The sequence below is a fragment of the Lacerta agilis genome, chromosome 11 (genome assembly GCF_009819535.1).
Source record: "Lacerta agilis isolate rLacAgi1 chromosome 11, rLacAgi1.pri, whole genome shotgun sequence".
NCBI lineage: Eukaryota > Metazoa > Chordata > Lepidosauria > Squamata > Lacertidae > Lacerta > Lacerta agilis.
The window spans coordinates 25,102,639-25,119,998 of NC_046322.1; the positions used below are offsets into that span (position 1 = coordinate 25,102,639).

The 17,360-nt window shown below is 38.5% G+C and overlaps 1 protein-coding gene across 7 annotated transcripts in view; it reads right to left on the bottom strand.

The window, feature by feature from the left end:
• ADAMTS6 (ADAM metallopeptidase with thrombospondin type 1 motif 6) overlaps nt 1-17,360 on the bottom strand; it is a 121,649-nt gene that overhangs the window by 73,260 nt on the left and 31,029 nt on the right. For all 7 annotated transcript variants that reach the window (XM_033163630.1, XM_033163635.1, XM_033163629.1 and 4 more), the window contains 2 exons: nt 17,069-17,214; nt 1,550-1,593 (listed from right to left, as the gene is read on the bottom strand). In XM_033163630.1, coding sequence (XP_033019521.1) covers nt 1,550-1,593; nt 17,069-17,214 — 190 coding nt within the window. The remainder of the gene's footprint in view (nt 1-1,549; nt 1,594-17,068; nt 17,215-17,360) is intronic.

Consider the following 17,360-nt stretch of genomic DNA (forward strand, 5'->3'; position numbering starts at 1 on the left):
CCTGGTTTAAGTATCTGCACCAGGTGCTAGACAGATGTGAAGCAGAAAAAAATATTTCCTGAAGTTACAAAACAGCTGTAGACACACTCCATGAAGGCAACTGAATACACATAGCTCCTTTCATGCCTCCCTGTGTAAGGACATGGGGATTTAAAAAAAGCAAAATATCTACCCAGCAGCAGATTCTCTTATTTCTTCCTTAGATACCCATTTTCACTTTGTGCTGAAACAAGAATGCCTGATCAGCAGAAATGAAATTTCAGGGACTGGGGTGCAAGTCTAAGCTCCAGATGCAATAACCGTGTGGCACTGTGATCCAGCCATTCCATGTTATTCCGTTGCCAGTGGTACAAAATGTACACTCATGGAAATCTCCTGAAATGCCAGTTGATGCCAGCAAAGGTGCAGCTATGGGATTGCTCAATCTGCCATGCTGCGGATATTAAAACTAGCAATGGCAGAAATTGAAAACGCTAAATGTTTTCTGTAGAAGATAAATGCTTACTGTAAAAACATTGATATTTAGACAAGGGTTATGATACCTCAAGTGCACAATTGTTCAGGTGCTATTTAAGCAGAGGCGTAGGAAGCCTCTTGGGTGCCGGGGGCGGGGCGTCCTGACGCATGCATCGTTATGTCAGCAGCGCCGGCTAAGATGGACTACGCATGCCCAGATTTCTGGGCATGCACAGTCCATCCCGCCAGTGCTGCTGCTCCAGCAGGGACCCGCCAAGCGAGCGCCGGCTTGTGGGGCTTTCCCGTCTGTGCTGCTTGCTCGGGGCCCGCCAGCGGGGCGGGGCTGGGCCAAGTGTCACCCCCTGGAACCCGGGGCAGACCATCCCCACCGCTCCCCTCGCGACGCCTGTGTATATAAGTACCTCTGGATTAAGTGGACAAAGCAAGTTAACAGAGTCCTAATGTTTCCTAGGGCAAAATTTTGGCAAGATCAAAATCCTACAGTTATTATTAAATACTGAGCAAAATTTTAAAGAAATGGCAGGCTTTTTCTTTTTCAATATACTTTATGCATTAAGAGCACTGTAACAGTTTTTGAAGCACAGAAAACAGTATCAAATCCACTATACAACCACCATTATGGCAAAGAATTCAGAGACGAATATGTGGTAAATTCAGGCTTTTGCACCAGACAGGATAATCAGTTAACTGCATGCTTTCTTAAACACATTTTTACCACTAACATTTCTGGTTTTCCTCTGTGTGTCTCTTTTGTTCTCTTTGTATTTGTGGAATCTATCAGAGCAATCTTTATGAGGAAGAAAGCAGTGTGAGCTTCCCTTGTCCCCCCCCCCCTTTAATTGTTGCTTTGATTACCTTCTAGGCTTTTAAAGTGACACAGCTGTCCAAAATAACTATTTATTTTTTAACATTACCGCTTCTTGCAAGCAAAATATATTTTCAGAATTATTTTCTACATAAACATGAAATGTGAGGAAATCATCTCAAGAAATGATGTCGAATGAATAAGTAACAAAAACCAAAACATTGAAGAAAATAAATACCCATGTAGGTTACATTTTTGCAACCTTACCCAGTGTTCCACAAGGCTTGTTTTTATATGTGCAGATATCGTATCTGTAAAGAGGGGAGAGTAGATATATTTATAAAACATTCAACTTGGTTAATACATTTTTTAACATTTATCACATTTCTGTAGTGTAACTCCAGTTGTCAGACTGCAATAACTAATTATGAGCAGCCAGCTGGAGTGTCGGCTCTGCATTCTGGTGTAAACTACAGGCTGCAGTATGCTCACAGCCTGTGGCCTCAGGCCAGTGGGACACCTGCCAGGAAGGGGAAAAAAGGTTAAAGTGGACCTTTGTAATCTCTGGCCTTATAAAACAGCCTGCCACTCTGTTATGAAGTTGCAGCAGTACATCTGCAGAGCATCACTATTTCAACAAGAAACTAACAAAGCATTTTGCTAATCCTATTGAAATATTTTCTTCCTAAGGACACTGCATATTTTAGGATACTGAACAGTAATGTTTTGATCCTAATGTTTCGTCTCTTCCTTGCTTTCTTGGTGTTGCCTGAAACCAAAATGTTAGCGAACTAAGTGATACGTAAAATAAATGATACCGGTACATTATTAAACAATCTCCTTTTTTTAACCCTCTTCCCTAAATTCTTTAAGGGAAAAGGGAAAAGGAAAGACACAAATGTTATGTTACCATCCTATTCTGGAGATTCAAACAATGGTTCAAAAAATCACAATGAAAATTCCTACCATTCATTCCAATCATTCATTTTGAACATCAGCTTCTATGGGTTTCTTACTACTGTCAGCATGAAACCTCCTAAAGGTGACCGTTTACACTTGGAGAAGCATAATTAAGATTAACATCGGGAAGGAACCAGAGCTCAGTGATGGAGCACATGCTTAGCACGCAAATGTCCCAGGTTCAATCTCCAACAGAAAATCCACACCTGAAACTCTGCATTCAGTAGACAATACTGAGCTAGATAGGCCAATGATCTGACTCAGCATAAAGCAGCTTCCTATGCACAGACAAAGATACATATGTCCTCTACCTGAAGTTTGTTTGTTTTTTTAAGGAAAGGAGATGCATCTCTTGACGTTTCTAGGAATACATTTTAGAAACCGAAAAACATGGTAAGTTATTACAATGACCTCTCATTGGAATGGGTATGAACTAGGGCAAGGTGATATCTGTTTTTCAACATCGTGATCTATCACCAGCTAAACATTGTGATATACTGACATATCATGAAGTCTGAAATAAGGATGGAGCTATGTAGAGGCATTGGCTGGCTTCACGGTTTTTTCTGCATCATTATTTTTGCATAGTGTGTGTGTGTGTGTGTGTGTGTGTGTGTGTGTGATTCACAGTATATTGCTTCCAGGTCAAAAATTATGAAACAGGTATCACAATATGGACTTCAAACCAGTTTTGGACGATATATCGCCCAGCTCTAGTATGAATGTTCAGAAACATTCATGTTCTCACACAATTTTATTTTATTTTTAATATTCTTTATTATAGAGTTTTGCATTGATTAATTATATACATTTTCCATTTGTCTTCAAAAAATGTTAACTTATACATGAATGTAAACCAAAATAAATCAATACTTCTTCACAAGTGACTCCACCTTATTGCGGCTTCTTCTTCTTCTTCCTTATCTTTTTAACTGTGTTGTTTTCCTTATTTCACTTCTCTTACATAATATATGTTATCTATCTGTTATTTACTTAGTCAAAACACATTAAAGATTTTGTTTGAGAACAATGTTTTTCCAGGTACTCTTTAAAACAATCCCACTCCTTTTTAAACCTTTGGTTTGGCTGATTTCTAATTACTTATGTCATTTTTGCGAATTCCAAATATTCACACAATTTGATTTGCCATTCTTCCTTTGTCGGTGTCCTATCCCCTTTCCAATTTTTAGTGATCAGTATTCTTGCTGCAGCTGTAGCATATAGGAACACCCTCCTTTTATCATTTGAGATATCAATTGTCAAAATACCTTCACAAATGTTTGTCTAAACATTTTTTTAAATTCCTCATAGACAATGTCACATTTTTTTTTGTCACAACCCCACCACATATGGTACATTGTTACTTCCATTTGCTTACACCTCCAGCATGCATTTGACTTTGTTTTATATATATTGGCCAGTTTGCTAGGGGTCATGTACCATTGATACAGCATTTTCATAAAATTTTCCATTATTGTGAATTTTAAGTCTTTTTGCCATAATTTTTCCCAATTGTCTGTCTGGATGGAATAACCAAAGTCCTTTGAACATTTGATCATCATGGTCAGATGATTATGTTCTCACTCAAATTGACACATGTCCTTAGCTGAAGACCCACCTCAGTACAACTAAGCCACTTTGGACAAGGCAAGAAAAGCACTTTATAAATATTTTAAATATAAATATTAAATAATAGATAACAAGACTATTACACTGCAGCACAGATTCTGAGGCCACAAACTAAGGCGGAATCATGGAGCATCTGGAAAGTAGAGCAAATTTCAGAATAAAGAGAAAACAAGTGATCAAAGCAAGTGTTCAGCCATATATTGGCTGGTTGGATAATAAAGTTGCTATCCACCCTTTCAATATCAGACCCATATCTCTCACAGTCATGCTCTCAATGCACTTCTGGAGATTAGAAAAAAAAATACAAGGTAATTATTTGTTATTGAGAAAAAAATACTTAAAATGAAACATAGATATTATCTGACAGGTTAAATATTATTTGATGGGTTAAAATGAATCTTGTTTAACAAACTGCTTGTAAAACTCTTCAATGCCATAAACTAGATTGCAGCTCTTTTGAGGTGAACTAAATCAACTTTTTTCAAAGAAACAATATCAATCATTAATCAATTTATGCCAAGTTGTTTTAGTTTTTTGATTAAATTAGCACCCCTTTAGGAACTTTCAGCTCTTTCCAGAGAACATGCAAAAAATCTATTTCAAATGAGACTGAAATGTGAAAGAACAAAAAGTTCAAGGCACCTCTTCTCTTATTGCAATTTCCAAACTTGCTTTTAATTTGATAGCAATATGGCAGTGACTAGTTCAAAGAACATTTCCATCCACACACTTCCATTCCGGGAATCAATGAATTCCCAGAATACGGTCTGACTAATGAAAAATGCCCCAGTGCTGCTGGATGGTAAAGCCTGCTTACAATGGAAATCCATGTTTCTACCAGCTCTCAAAGGCAGGGCTGGCCCACCCTTGAGGTGCTGTGAGGGAGTCGCCTCAGGCTGAAAGCTGAGGGACAGTTGGGGAAATGGCAGATGTGGCCCTAAAGAGTGGACCTCTTCTTCCGCCACTGCTGCCTGCTCCTCTCCAGCCTCAGCAGGTGGCCTCGGAGGGAGGAGCTGCTCTGGCAGGGAGCAGCAGGAGACAGCGTCAGTGGGCTGCAGCGGTGGCTTCAGCAGTGGGTGCCTCTTTTGCCTCAAATAGCAAATGTCCTGGATTGATCCAATTAGGAACGATTTTTGGATAAGGCTGAACACCACCAGTATTTAAGGCATTAAGTAGAAATGCCAATAATCCATTGATAGTTTTAAAGTTGCTGTATAAAGTTGATGTTCTGGGGGATTAAATACTACAAGCTCATCATTTTTTCAAAGTCTGGGTATAAGATTTAACGTGCATGTTTAGGAACAACAAAACTTTATAAAAGACTTGAAACTCTTGATTTCTTGTGCCACAACATCTGCTTAGTTTTACAGAATCTGGTATACCAAAGCAGCATTTTGCCTTAAACTAAAAGTAAACAATTCATTTAGTTTCATCCTTGAACACCAAAAAAGGAAGAAAAAGGATAGTGCACATGTCACATTACTCAATAGAAATAGCTTTCCTGTTATTTGTTTGACATGTCTTTTACAAGTTGCCATAAACAAAACAAACTTCTACCTCTACAATATTTCCTTTCACCATTTTACTTGGTAGAATAAATTACTGTGGATTATACAAAAAGAAAAAATATTTCATTTTCAGTGCAGTAATTCACTGGAAGCATGTATTACTTTTTTTTTTTAAACAGAAAGACTACTACTCTGTTGTTGTATATACCGTACTAGTCCTATTACTCCCACATAGTATAAGACCCAGGGTATGGTCTGAAGGCACATAATGTCACCACCTTGCTGAAGATAAACAAATTGGCATTCAGTCACTGCCTGCATGAGTGACCACCTGGAAACTATCTGTTCCATCTTGAGTTCCATCACTAAAGAAAGGCAAGATATTAATGTAATAATAAATAAATAAAAATTAATAAATATAATAGAACATCTATGTCTTTGTCACATTTGGTTTTCCTGAAGTTGGGTAGAACTATGCAGATTGAGATGCTGGCTATGCAAATAGCCCCCTCCATCACAGCAAGAGCTACAGCTGTTTGGCTGGAGAACTAATCAAATTTGTTCTCACAAGATGTAGAGATGGTCATTAAATTGGATTGTTTTTTAAAACTATCCAAGTTGTTGGCCATTACTACTTCTTACGGGAGCGAATTCCACAGCAAATTTGACAAATTCATGGATAGTAAATCTATCAATCTACCTCTCCTGTTGGAGGTAGTATGATTCTGGATACTAGTTGCTGTGAGTCAAAAATGGAAGGAGTGCTGTTGTACTCCTGCTTGCAGACATCCCATAGACATCTGGTTGGTCGCCATGAGAATAGGATGCAGAGCTAGATGAACTTTTAGACTGATCTTACCAGGGTTTTCTAATTTTCTTATCACTCAGAAATCATAATACAATTTGATATTACAGAGTTCTGTTTTTGAAGTTCAAACCAGTCCCAACTCCTGAACTAGTAGTAGGAAGGGAAAGATGCAAAAACTCTTGCTTATAATCTGAGAATCAGAATGAAAGTTTGCAGCTCGGGGACTATTCTGGTCAAATAAGAGTTCAACCCCTACACTTGATGTCAAAATAATGCTGTATTTCTCTTGAAGACTGAGATTTCACAATGAAAGTTGGCCATGCATCTTCAAGATAGTCTATCTGAAGTTCAAACCAGCAGCATGACTCTCACAGGGATTTAAAATATGGAGGGTCTGGTCCAGACTTTGCTTCCAGGCTTAGCAACATGGAAACAAAAATATTTTCACCATCTCCCAGTTGATGGCTGATCAGCTGGGAAGCGGAGAAAAATGGTGGGTTTCCTCAGGACTTGGCAGGCTACACATGCAGCTTGGCAGCCATGGGTTGCCCACATGTGTTTATTCACAGTCACTATCTCAGTTTTGAGTGGTAACAATTCCATGTTATTAGCTGTATGGACGTGGGAATTTATACTAAAAATGCTTTTCTGAAGAATACTCATTGCAGTCTGCAAAGTGCATTGCTGGCACAAATAACTATTCACTGGAAGTCTGCACCACTGGAGATGTGTAAGAGCTGCCTAAGCCTTTAATCATTGTTATGCTTTAACTTAAAACAAACACTAGAAGCAGCTGATATAGCAAAGCAGAATGATGTTTATGCTAGGTCAGACTTCAGAATACAGAATATGTTTGAGTACAAATGAGAATATATAGAGAAACTTTTAATATTTGTAGAACTTTTTAACCAACTTAGAGAAGCACAATATTAATTAAAAATATTAAAAATATTACATAATTCAACACTAACAGAGAAATCCCAACTGAAATATGAGCAACCTTTAAAGCAGACATTTAAACGTAACAATTACTATAAAATATTGCTACTCATAATTGTCCCATTTAAAATACCCAATATTTGTTTTCCCATTTTACATTTGCCTATGTTCCCGTTGTATATTATATATCTGTATTCCAGAGCTTGCCAAACTGTGTGTTGCGACATGTTAGTGTGTTGACTGCAGCGTGTAGGTGAGTCATGTGAATGCTCCCCGCGCTTCTCCCGAGGCTGGAAAGGAGTTAGTTTAACCTCTGGTTTGCTAATAAACCTGAATTACTGGGCTGCGAAATGATGCATGTCTAAAAAGTGTGCCATCAACATGAAAAGTTTGGAAAGCTCTGCTGTATCCCCTTTTGAACTGCTACCACAGCATTTCTACTCCAGCTGAAATCAGCAATAGATAGAGAAACTAGGATTTGATATCTGATAATCTAACCATTTTCCTATCCCAGGCCCAGAGCCCTTTACATTGAACCCTGTGTTAAAAGAAGCCAGTTTCAGCATTGGAACAAATGCATCATGTTGTGGAAAAATTAGCACAAGTCAGTTGTTATGACATAATTACCAGGGTACTGCTCCAAAGGTTTGCAAATCACACAGCAACTAACACATTTCCTCACTGGAATCCAAATTAAGATCTGAAAGTAGGATAGCAAATTCAACAAGCTCAGATGTCATAATTTCACTGCTACGGTAGATAAGAAATGTCTCAAATTAAACTGATTTATTTGTCGTTGTTCAGTCATTCAGTCGTGTCCGACTCTTCGTGACCCCATGGACCAGAGCACGCCAGGCACGCCTATCCTTCACTGCCTCCCGCAGTTTGGCCAAACTCATGTTAGTAGCTTCGAGAACAATGATTTATAGAACAATATAAAAATAAATGAATTAGTAACTTCAAATTAATTTCCATTCCGCCCAATAAAGATGTAGATTGTAGATGTAGAGGCTAGAGAAAAAGAAAGGAAAAGGCAAAAAGTGGCATCTGAGCCAGCAGCGGCAAAACAGCTGGAGGCTCCAAAATGTTGGGGTGAGAAAGAGCGGTCAAGTTTTCAAGTATTCAGTTCAGAAAACTATTAAAAAACATCTTTCAAAAAGCAAATACAGTAAAACCTGACTTCTCGAACAGCTCCGTTGACAAACGTTTCAGCTCCCGAACGCCAAAAACCTGGAAGTAAGTGTTCTAGTTTTTGAACATTTTTCAGAAGCCAAACATCCAATGCAGCTTCCACTTGAGTACAGGAAGCTCCTGCAACCAACCAGAAGCTGCGCCTCGGGTTGTCCCACATTTCGGAAGCCGAATGGGCTTCCAGAACGGATTACGTTCGACAACCAAGGTTTGAGTATAGTTAACATTAGTAAAAACAAATTAAGGTAGTTTTTGTTTTAGGCTTAAATGTGTAGTAGAATGAGTACATTGCCATACATTTAGTTTTAACACAGTATATATATTTTTTTCAGTTGAAAAGGAGGTTGGCTTCCATTTCAAATACTTTATATCCCACCAAAGCCTTGTGGCAACTCATTTGTTTTCAAAAAATATATAGAATCTAAAACTAGTTATATTATACCATAGACATTAAGTTAGAACTACAGTGGTACCTCGGGTTAAGAACTTAATTCGTTCCGGAGGTCCGTTTTTAACCTGAAACTATTCTTAACCTGAAGCACCACTTTAGATAATGGGAACTCCCGCTGCTGCTGCGCCGCTTGAGCATGATTTCTGTTCTCATCCTGAAGCAAAGTTCTTAACCTGAAGCATTATTTCTGGGTTAGTGGAGTATGTAACCTGAAGCGTATGTAACCTGAAGCATATGTAACCTGAGGTACCACTGTAGAGGAAAGTGAGCACCACTTCAATGCAATGTAAAATTTAGTCTAATCAACACCATCTCTCTCTCTCTCTTTCTCTCTGTGTGTAAAGGTTTCTTCAAACAACTGATAATATATTTTGTGAAATGATATGCTAAGGAGTACAGCAAATGTATATACAGCAATGCTTTCTGAAGTTTTTTTTTTTAAATGCAGCTCTGGTATTTTATTATGGTGGAGGGAACAGGAAAAACAAACATTTCTATGCTTCCACACACACCCCTCCTCAACCCTCCTGCAATGGAATAGTTATGTCTCACTTTAACAAGTATCCATTAAATCTCATGAACCATATCCTGCAGTTAATGGGCTGTTAAGATTTTAAAGCTTTGCTAGTTCTACTGAAAATCCCTAAGCCCTCCTCTAGTAGTGACAAGACTTCTATAGTAGTAAGAAATCAGCTACAGTTTGATTGTTTGAAAATGAACCAAAGTAAACACATTAATTTTGTTTGAATGGTGATTATTTTGTCTTCAACAAACACTGATAAGCACCCAACAAAGTAAGTTAATCAATTAGAATAAGACATCATATGGCTGTATTTGAACACACAAATATTGCCTTTGCATCTAACAAGGGAAATTATTTTTTTCCAATAAAGGTTCCCTTTCTCACAGCTACATTTGGAATACGCTAGTCAGTGCAAGAATGGCAATTCTTCTGAACAAATGGAGTAATAAAAACCGACAAATCACGAGGGCCAGATGGCGTCCACCTGAGAGTTCTCAAAGAACTCAAATGAGAAATTGTAGATCTTCTAACAAAAATATGTAGTTTGTCCTTCAGATCAGCCTCCATACCCAAGGATTGGAAAATAGCCAATGTAACACCAATTTTTAAAAAGGGATCCTTGGAACTATGGGGATTTCAGGCCAGTTAGCTTAATGTGTGTCCTGGGAAAACTGGGCTTTCTAAATACTCTTACATTTCTGATTGGTTCCACTGGCATATTTGCACAAAACTGACATTGTCCCTCCCATGCCTCCATCTTGGTATGAGGCAGCATCTAAGCTGTAGGGAGGCCCGATGAGCGACGTAGCCTCAACACACCATCCAGTTCAGTTAGATTGCAAGTAACCATTAAAAAGTGTTTAAAAGGAAAGGCAGTTTAAAAATACAATAATGCATGGAATTAACTGTTACACTATATGAAGAATGCATATTAGAATACAGTTAACATCCTTCAATGATCAAACATGACTCTTCCTAGATAAGAAGATAGTGTGTTTTGTATACATTTTTCTGCAGCTTCAGCAAATATATAACTTACACAATTACAAACCTTCCATCTCCTCTCCTTCACAAATTTGAATACAGTGGTACCTTGGGTTACATACGCTTCAGGTTACAAACTCCGCTAACCCAGAAATAATGCTTTCAGGTTAAGAACTTTGCTTCAGGATAAGAACAGAAATCATGCTCTGGCGGCGCAGCAGCAACGGGAGGCCCCATTAGCTAAAGTGGTGCTTCAGGTTAAGAACAGTTTCAGGTTAAGAACGGCCTCCGGAACGGATTAAGTACTTAACCAGAGGTACCACTGTATTACAACTGATTCTAACATGTTCATATCCTATAGTTTTATATTATACATTTTATAAAAATTCCAAAAAAGTTTGGATTCAGGCAAACCAACTATTATTTCTAGCATCCATAAACATTAGTACAGTCAATCTTGTTCAGCTCTTCGGAAGCAGATATAACTGACACATTCTTTTATATATTTCTAAAATATTTATTTTATATTTTTTGTTGTAAACCGCCCTGAGATCTACAGATGAAGGGTGGTATAAAAATTTAACAAATAGTAACAATATTTTTATGTTTACAAAAATAAGTTTCCAAAAATATTTATAGGAAATTATTATTATTATTTATAGGGGGAAAATCAGTTGATTAACTACCACTTATATTAACAGACTTCTCACAAAATAGTGTCTAAGCAGCATTCTAACAATCTAAATGCCAATTCAGCCTACTTTTACTTTATTTTAATTGTGTATACATTATGTGCAAACAACTGTAAGCTCTTATTAACATTTACTGAGACTGAGAAATCGTGACTTTAAATCTTCAAAGTTAAACAAACAAAAAAGATCATATTTATATATAAAGGAGCAATTGCTGCTGCAAGTATTCTGATCCTCCAGCTGCTTTCCTGGCACAATCCTCACTTAAAAACACAGTCTTTGGTGCTAGAGCACTTTAAGGATAACAGTTCCTTATATTTTCTTTTGTTTAATCATGTTTTGACATGAGTTTAAGCAGGTTCTTCTTATCTGATCTAATGTAAAACAGATTTCTGACACATCTTAGAAGCAACACTCCTACCAATTAGCAGGCAGCAGAGACATTTTCTTTTTAAATGGTGCACAATTTTGAAACTCACATGACTACTACTTTATTTAGAATGTAGCTAATTAAGTTTCCAAAGAGCTTTCTAAGTGCTTTTCTATTTAACTTGCAGTCCACTTACTCAGCTAAGTGACATCAGTTCCAAGTGGGAGAAGTAGCTTTCCGCTTTGGTTACGTTTGTATTACATTTGTGCCTGCAACAATCACACCAGTTTCCTGCATGCAGTGTACCATGCACAAAAACATTCACTAGTTGCTACTGTTAGTTGGTACAATCAGAATTGAGGGTACCAGTCATTTACAGAGGAGGAATCGGGAAGGGATACCATTCCTCGTGTACCAACAACATTAAAAATCTTTCTGTGGAGTCACAATGCAGCTTTAGAGCTCAAAGGTCAACAGTTGATATGATTTTCTCACTGCGCCAGCTGCAAGAGAAATGCTGAGAGCAGAGACGGTCCTCGTACATAGCCTTCATTGACCTGATGAAGGTCTTTGCCCTCATCAGCCAAAAAGGACTCTTTTCGCTGTTCAACAAGACAGGATGCCCTCCTAAGTTTCTCAAGGTGATTATGTCCTTCCACAAAAACATGAATGGCACTGTCCAGTATGATGGCTTGTCCTCAGACGCCTTCCTTATGGAGCAGTGTGAAACAGAACTGTGTTCCAGTCACAACTCTCTTTGACATATTCTTCTTGGTGCTCTCATATGCTTTCAGCTCAACTGAAGACAGTGTGTACTTTCATTTGAGGAGCAATAGGGGTCTGTTCAACCTGATATGTCTCCATACCAAGGCAAAAGTGTGGTGGGTCTTTATTCGAGAGATGTTGTTTGCAGGTGACATACATTTGACAGTGCACTCCAAGGAAGCTCTAGAGAGATTCATCAAATAATTTTGCCCAAGCCTGCAGAGAGTTCAGCTTTACCATCAGCCTGACAAAGACTAAAATCCTGGGTCAGGATGCTACCAGGACTCCACACATCAGCATTGGTGGCCACACCCTTGAGGTGGCAGATGATTTTGTCTTCCTGGGTTCCACCATAACTAGCAACCTCTCCATTGATGCTGAGCTGGACAAGTGGTATTAGTAAGGCAGCTACGGCAGTATCTGGCCTCTCCAAAAGTATATGGGAGAATGTGATGCTTGCATGTTAAGCGTGCTGCTTTATGGAAGTAAGTTGTAGGCAAGTTACAACTGCCAGGAATGACGCTTCAATGTCTTCCACATGTGCTGCGTAAGGAAGATTTTGGGCATCATATCTCAGGACAGAGCTCACATTCCCAGCATGTTCACACTCCTAACCCAGTAATGTCTACAATGGCTTGGTCATGTCCACAGAATGGAAGATGGCAGTATCCTTAAGTGTGTGTTCTACAGGGAACTGGCTTCAGGCACCAGGCCCATTGGCAGACCAACTCTACAAGATGTCTGCATATGTGACATGAAGGCCAGCAACATCAATCCTGCCATGAGGGAATCACTTGCAGACAATTGTAGTACTTGGAGACAAACAGTTAGGTCATGCATCCATAGCGGTGAACAAAGGAGGAATGGCTGGGAGAAGCACAGAGAGACGAAATGCCATAGTGCATGAGCAACTGCACAACCAGCTGTTTACATCTGCCCCAGCTGCAACAAAATATCTCTCTCCCGGATCAATCTCTATAGCCCAGCAGATGCTGTAACCTTCCAGCAGTCTGACTTCACCCCCAAAAAGATACACTACTCCATTGTCTCATAGACGCCATGTTGATGGATACCAACAACCAACAATATCTGAAGGCAGCCCTGTTTAGGGAGGCTTTTTAATGTTTAATAGACTATTGCATTTTAGTGTTCTGTTGGAAGCCGCCCAGAATGGCTGGGAAAACCCAGCCAGATGGGTGGGGTATAAATAAATTATTATTATTATTATTATTATTATTATTATTATTATTATTATTTGCAGTGTTAATTGATTTTGTTATGCTTTGTGAAGCAGAGCAGAATACTCACAAAAAACTAAAAATCATTTAATAAGATATAAGTATCACCTGAGAAAACAAAAGCTTATCAAGGATAGCAATGTGTATTCCTTGGATGGCATCCCATAGCTGGAAAAAAAATTAGATAATACCCTTTCTCTGGTTGTCACTCACTTAATATCTGATTGTAAGGACACCTAGAGAAAGGTGTCAGCAGATCTTAAAACCAAGCAGGTTGATCGGTGAGAAGGAAATCCTTATGGTACCTAAGTCCAAACCTGTATAGGGCTTAAAACTAAAACAAACAAATTAGCCTCTTGAAGCGACTTGGGAATGAACTGGTAGCAAGGGAAGGTATTTCAAAATTGGCAAGTGGTGGTAGTTGGTACCGGTATTTCAGTCTAATAGGAAACGCTCCATGCCACATCCTCTAGCAAGGATGAGGAACGACTGAATGGTGAGGGGAAGCCATCTGGTAAGAGTAATCTACTGTATTTCTTTTTCAGCAGCTCTCTGGGCAGGAAGAAGGTAAGAAACAAAGTAGGGTGTATTAGAGGGGAAGTGGTGGCCCTACCAATTTTTGGCTTAAGCCCAATCCACGGTAACTCCTATGGTAGCTGCTGACAGAAAAATGTTTTTTTGATCCCTATACTATACTATGAAATACATGAGCTTGTGTGAACAAGTTAGGGAATGCCATAAACCAAACCTCTATACATTGGTACCTCAGGTTACATACGCTTCAGGTTACATACTCCGCTAACCCAGAAATAACGCTTCAGGTTAAGAACTTTGCTTCAGGATAAGAACAGTAATTGTGCTCTGGAGGCGCAGCAGGAGGCCCCATTAGCTAAAGTGGTGCTTCAGATTAAGAACAGTTTCAGGTTAAGAATGGACCTCCTTGTTTATGCAACAACTTTTAATGTATTTGCTTTTGTCTTCCCCAGCATCTATTTTCTAAACCTTTTTGGCTTCTGAGGAGGCAAAAAGTTTTCTTCCCACAAGATTCTGTGTTAACCAGTGATGCTTGTAAATAGTGACCCTGTTTCAAATCAAGCTGAAATGGTCTTGCCCACCACTAGGAATTATTATTCCATCCAGTCATCTGTCCCCAATAAAATGCATTTATTTTTGTAAGAATTCTTAACGAACACACATCCAGAGCACACAGGAAGACCCGAGTTTGAATTCCTGCTTGGCTATAAAAGTCACCAAGAGATCTAGGTAAATCATTCTTTCTCAACCCAATCTAACAGTTGTGATAACAAGATCACTCTCATTTATGGAACTGAGTTCCTTGATGAAAGGGCGAGATACAAATATAATGGGGGAAGGGAATAGGAATATAAGGGGAGCTCTGCAGGCTCACACCAAAGGTCCATATAACTCACCCTATTTCCAACAATAGTTAGCTAGACTCTTGAGGAAGCACCAGAGAGAGCATGAATGCAAAAGTTCTCCTGCATCATTAAGCACACAAACACACCATTGTGCCATGAGGCCCCTGAACCCAGAACTATTTAGCAATCATAGCTAACAGATACTGATGCACCTGCTGACCATGAATTTATCTAATCCCTTTTAAAACTTACAGGCCATCACCAAATCTTGTGACAGCAAATATGCATTATATGAAGATGCAATTTTCTGTATCTACAATATCCTTTTTTAAGATGAGGTAACTAGCACCACACAGAGTATTCCAAATGCAGCCACACTATAGATTTCTATCAATTCACTATAGTGGCTACTTCATTTTCAGTCCCTCTCATAATAATCTCTGCTGCACATTGAGTTGATGACTAAATTGTGCTAACCCCCTCCCCATGGTCTTACTATCTCTTGTGTTCAGATACTTCAGTATACATGTGAAGTTGGGATTTGTTTATTTTTTTTGTTCCAATATATATCACTTTGCACTACCCCGATCTCTTCCTTACTGTCAGCTTCCACACCTCCTAGTTATAACTTCTACCTGTCATTACATGCACAGATCTATTTCTAGCACTTCTTATAAGCCTACTGAGACTGCAATCATACATGCACTTATCAGGAAGTTCCACTAAACTAGTTACTTATCACAGAATCATAGAATTGTAGAGACCCCAGAGGTCATCGAGTCCAACTGCCTGCAGCGCAAGAATCTCAACTAAATCATACATGACAGATGGATTTCTGTATAGCATTTTCATTTCTTCCCCTTAACATCAAATACAAGACAGAATATAATTTCCAAACAACCAATTAGGTTCAGCAAAATAATATCAACATCCTAAAGAGTAAAACAAAAACTGTACATTAAGCCAGTCTTCTTTTGTAATTCAGAAATTAGTAGTTATTAGGAAAGCAAAGCAAAAGCTCTGATGGTTATAAAATAATATATTATGGCATTAGTTTGGATGAACAACAAACAGAAAATTATCTAAAAATAATAATCTAATGAAATTACTTCATTTCAATTTTTTAGAATGTCATAAAGTATACAAACAGCAGGAACCTTTCACTGTGTACATCACTAATAAGTCCACTTCATGGATAAACATATGGGTGGTATCTGACTAAAGCATACCAACAGAACCACTGAAAGCAATAAAGTTACTTGTGACTAACTTAAGTCCATTGATGTCAGTGGGTCCACTCTTGAACATTACTTAGTCACATACCACCCATGTTAAATTATCTCTGTGCATTTGTTATTCAAAAGGAAGTCTCACTGAATTCAATGGGATGTTTCCTTAGGTAAGCATGCAAGTAACTGCAGCCTTTGGTCACACAGTGAAATACCGTACTGTGGGTTTATCTGAAGGAACATAATCAATGCTTCTATAGGGTGATGCCTGTTCCTGCACCAATCCAGGGGTTGTGGCAAAACACAAAAGAAAATGTGCATTTTATTATGACCTTGGCCAGAATTGGAACCTTTGCCCCACACAAAGAATGGGGCTCCAAATGTTATCCAAAAACTATAAATGAAACATCACTAATCTCTGTCAGTTGAGTATCTTCCATAATAATGGGGTCTTAAACTTTAAGGACAATACTGGTATGGCAAGTAGTATTTCTACATTCTGCTGGCTTTTCTACCTTATTTTGAAATCCTTTATTTGAAAGTTTGTTTGGTCAATTCTAAAAGTGCTAAACATATAATGTTGGACCCTGGCTTTGATACTGCCAGTGGAACCATCTCCTGAGCAGGGTTCTACTTGGCAGGTGCTCCCACTGGTAGAAAGGGGGTGGGGAGATGCCTTTTGCTGATTTCGCCTTTTTCATGATGACCCCTGTGCCACTTCACCAACTGTTCCACATGCCCACCCCCTGCCTTTAGGAGCACATTTTCAGCGAGCAAAGTCGGCTGCAGTAGGAGGAGAAATCAGCCATGGAATCCCTCTATTGGGTCAAAAACCTTTCATGGACAAAATAAAACTTTCTGGTCCTGGGAGGCAAAGTCTGGATTCATCCCACAGACAGTCACATCCATTAATTTCATGTAAGCTTTGAATAGTCATTTTCCACTTTTGAATGGAAAATAGTAGTTTGAACTACTAAGTGTTTTATTGCAATATGAAACATAAGCAATATTTTTTATCCTGCACATCATTACTACAAATTCAACTCTAGCTTCTTTGTGTGAAAACAAACAAATGAGAAACAGAAAAGAGAAAAAATGAGATAATTTCAACAAACCATACCTAGTAATAAGGACCGCATTATCATGGTGGGCAATTCCATTTTCTGGAATGGTGTTTCCATCACTTTGGTGAGAGAGAATGGATTTCTGCCACTTACAGAAGCTATCAAGGGACTTGTCTGCATGGTGATTTATCTCCAAGTTTGGCTGCAATACAACATGCATACCAGAAATGTTCCAAACAAATTACTAGGGTCAGTGGTTAAGACTTCTGAAGTCTAAATCTGATCTATAATTAGAAGCAGTGATTTCTAGGAATAATTTCTTCTTGCCAATTTTCATCTGTGTTAAAT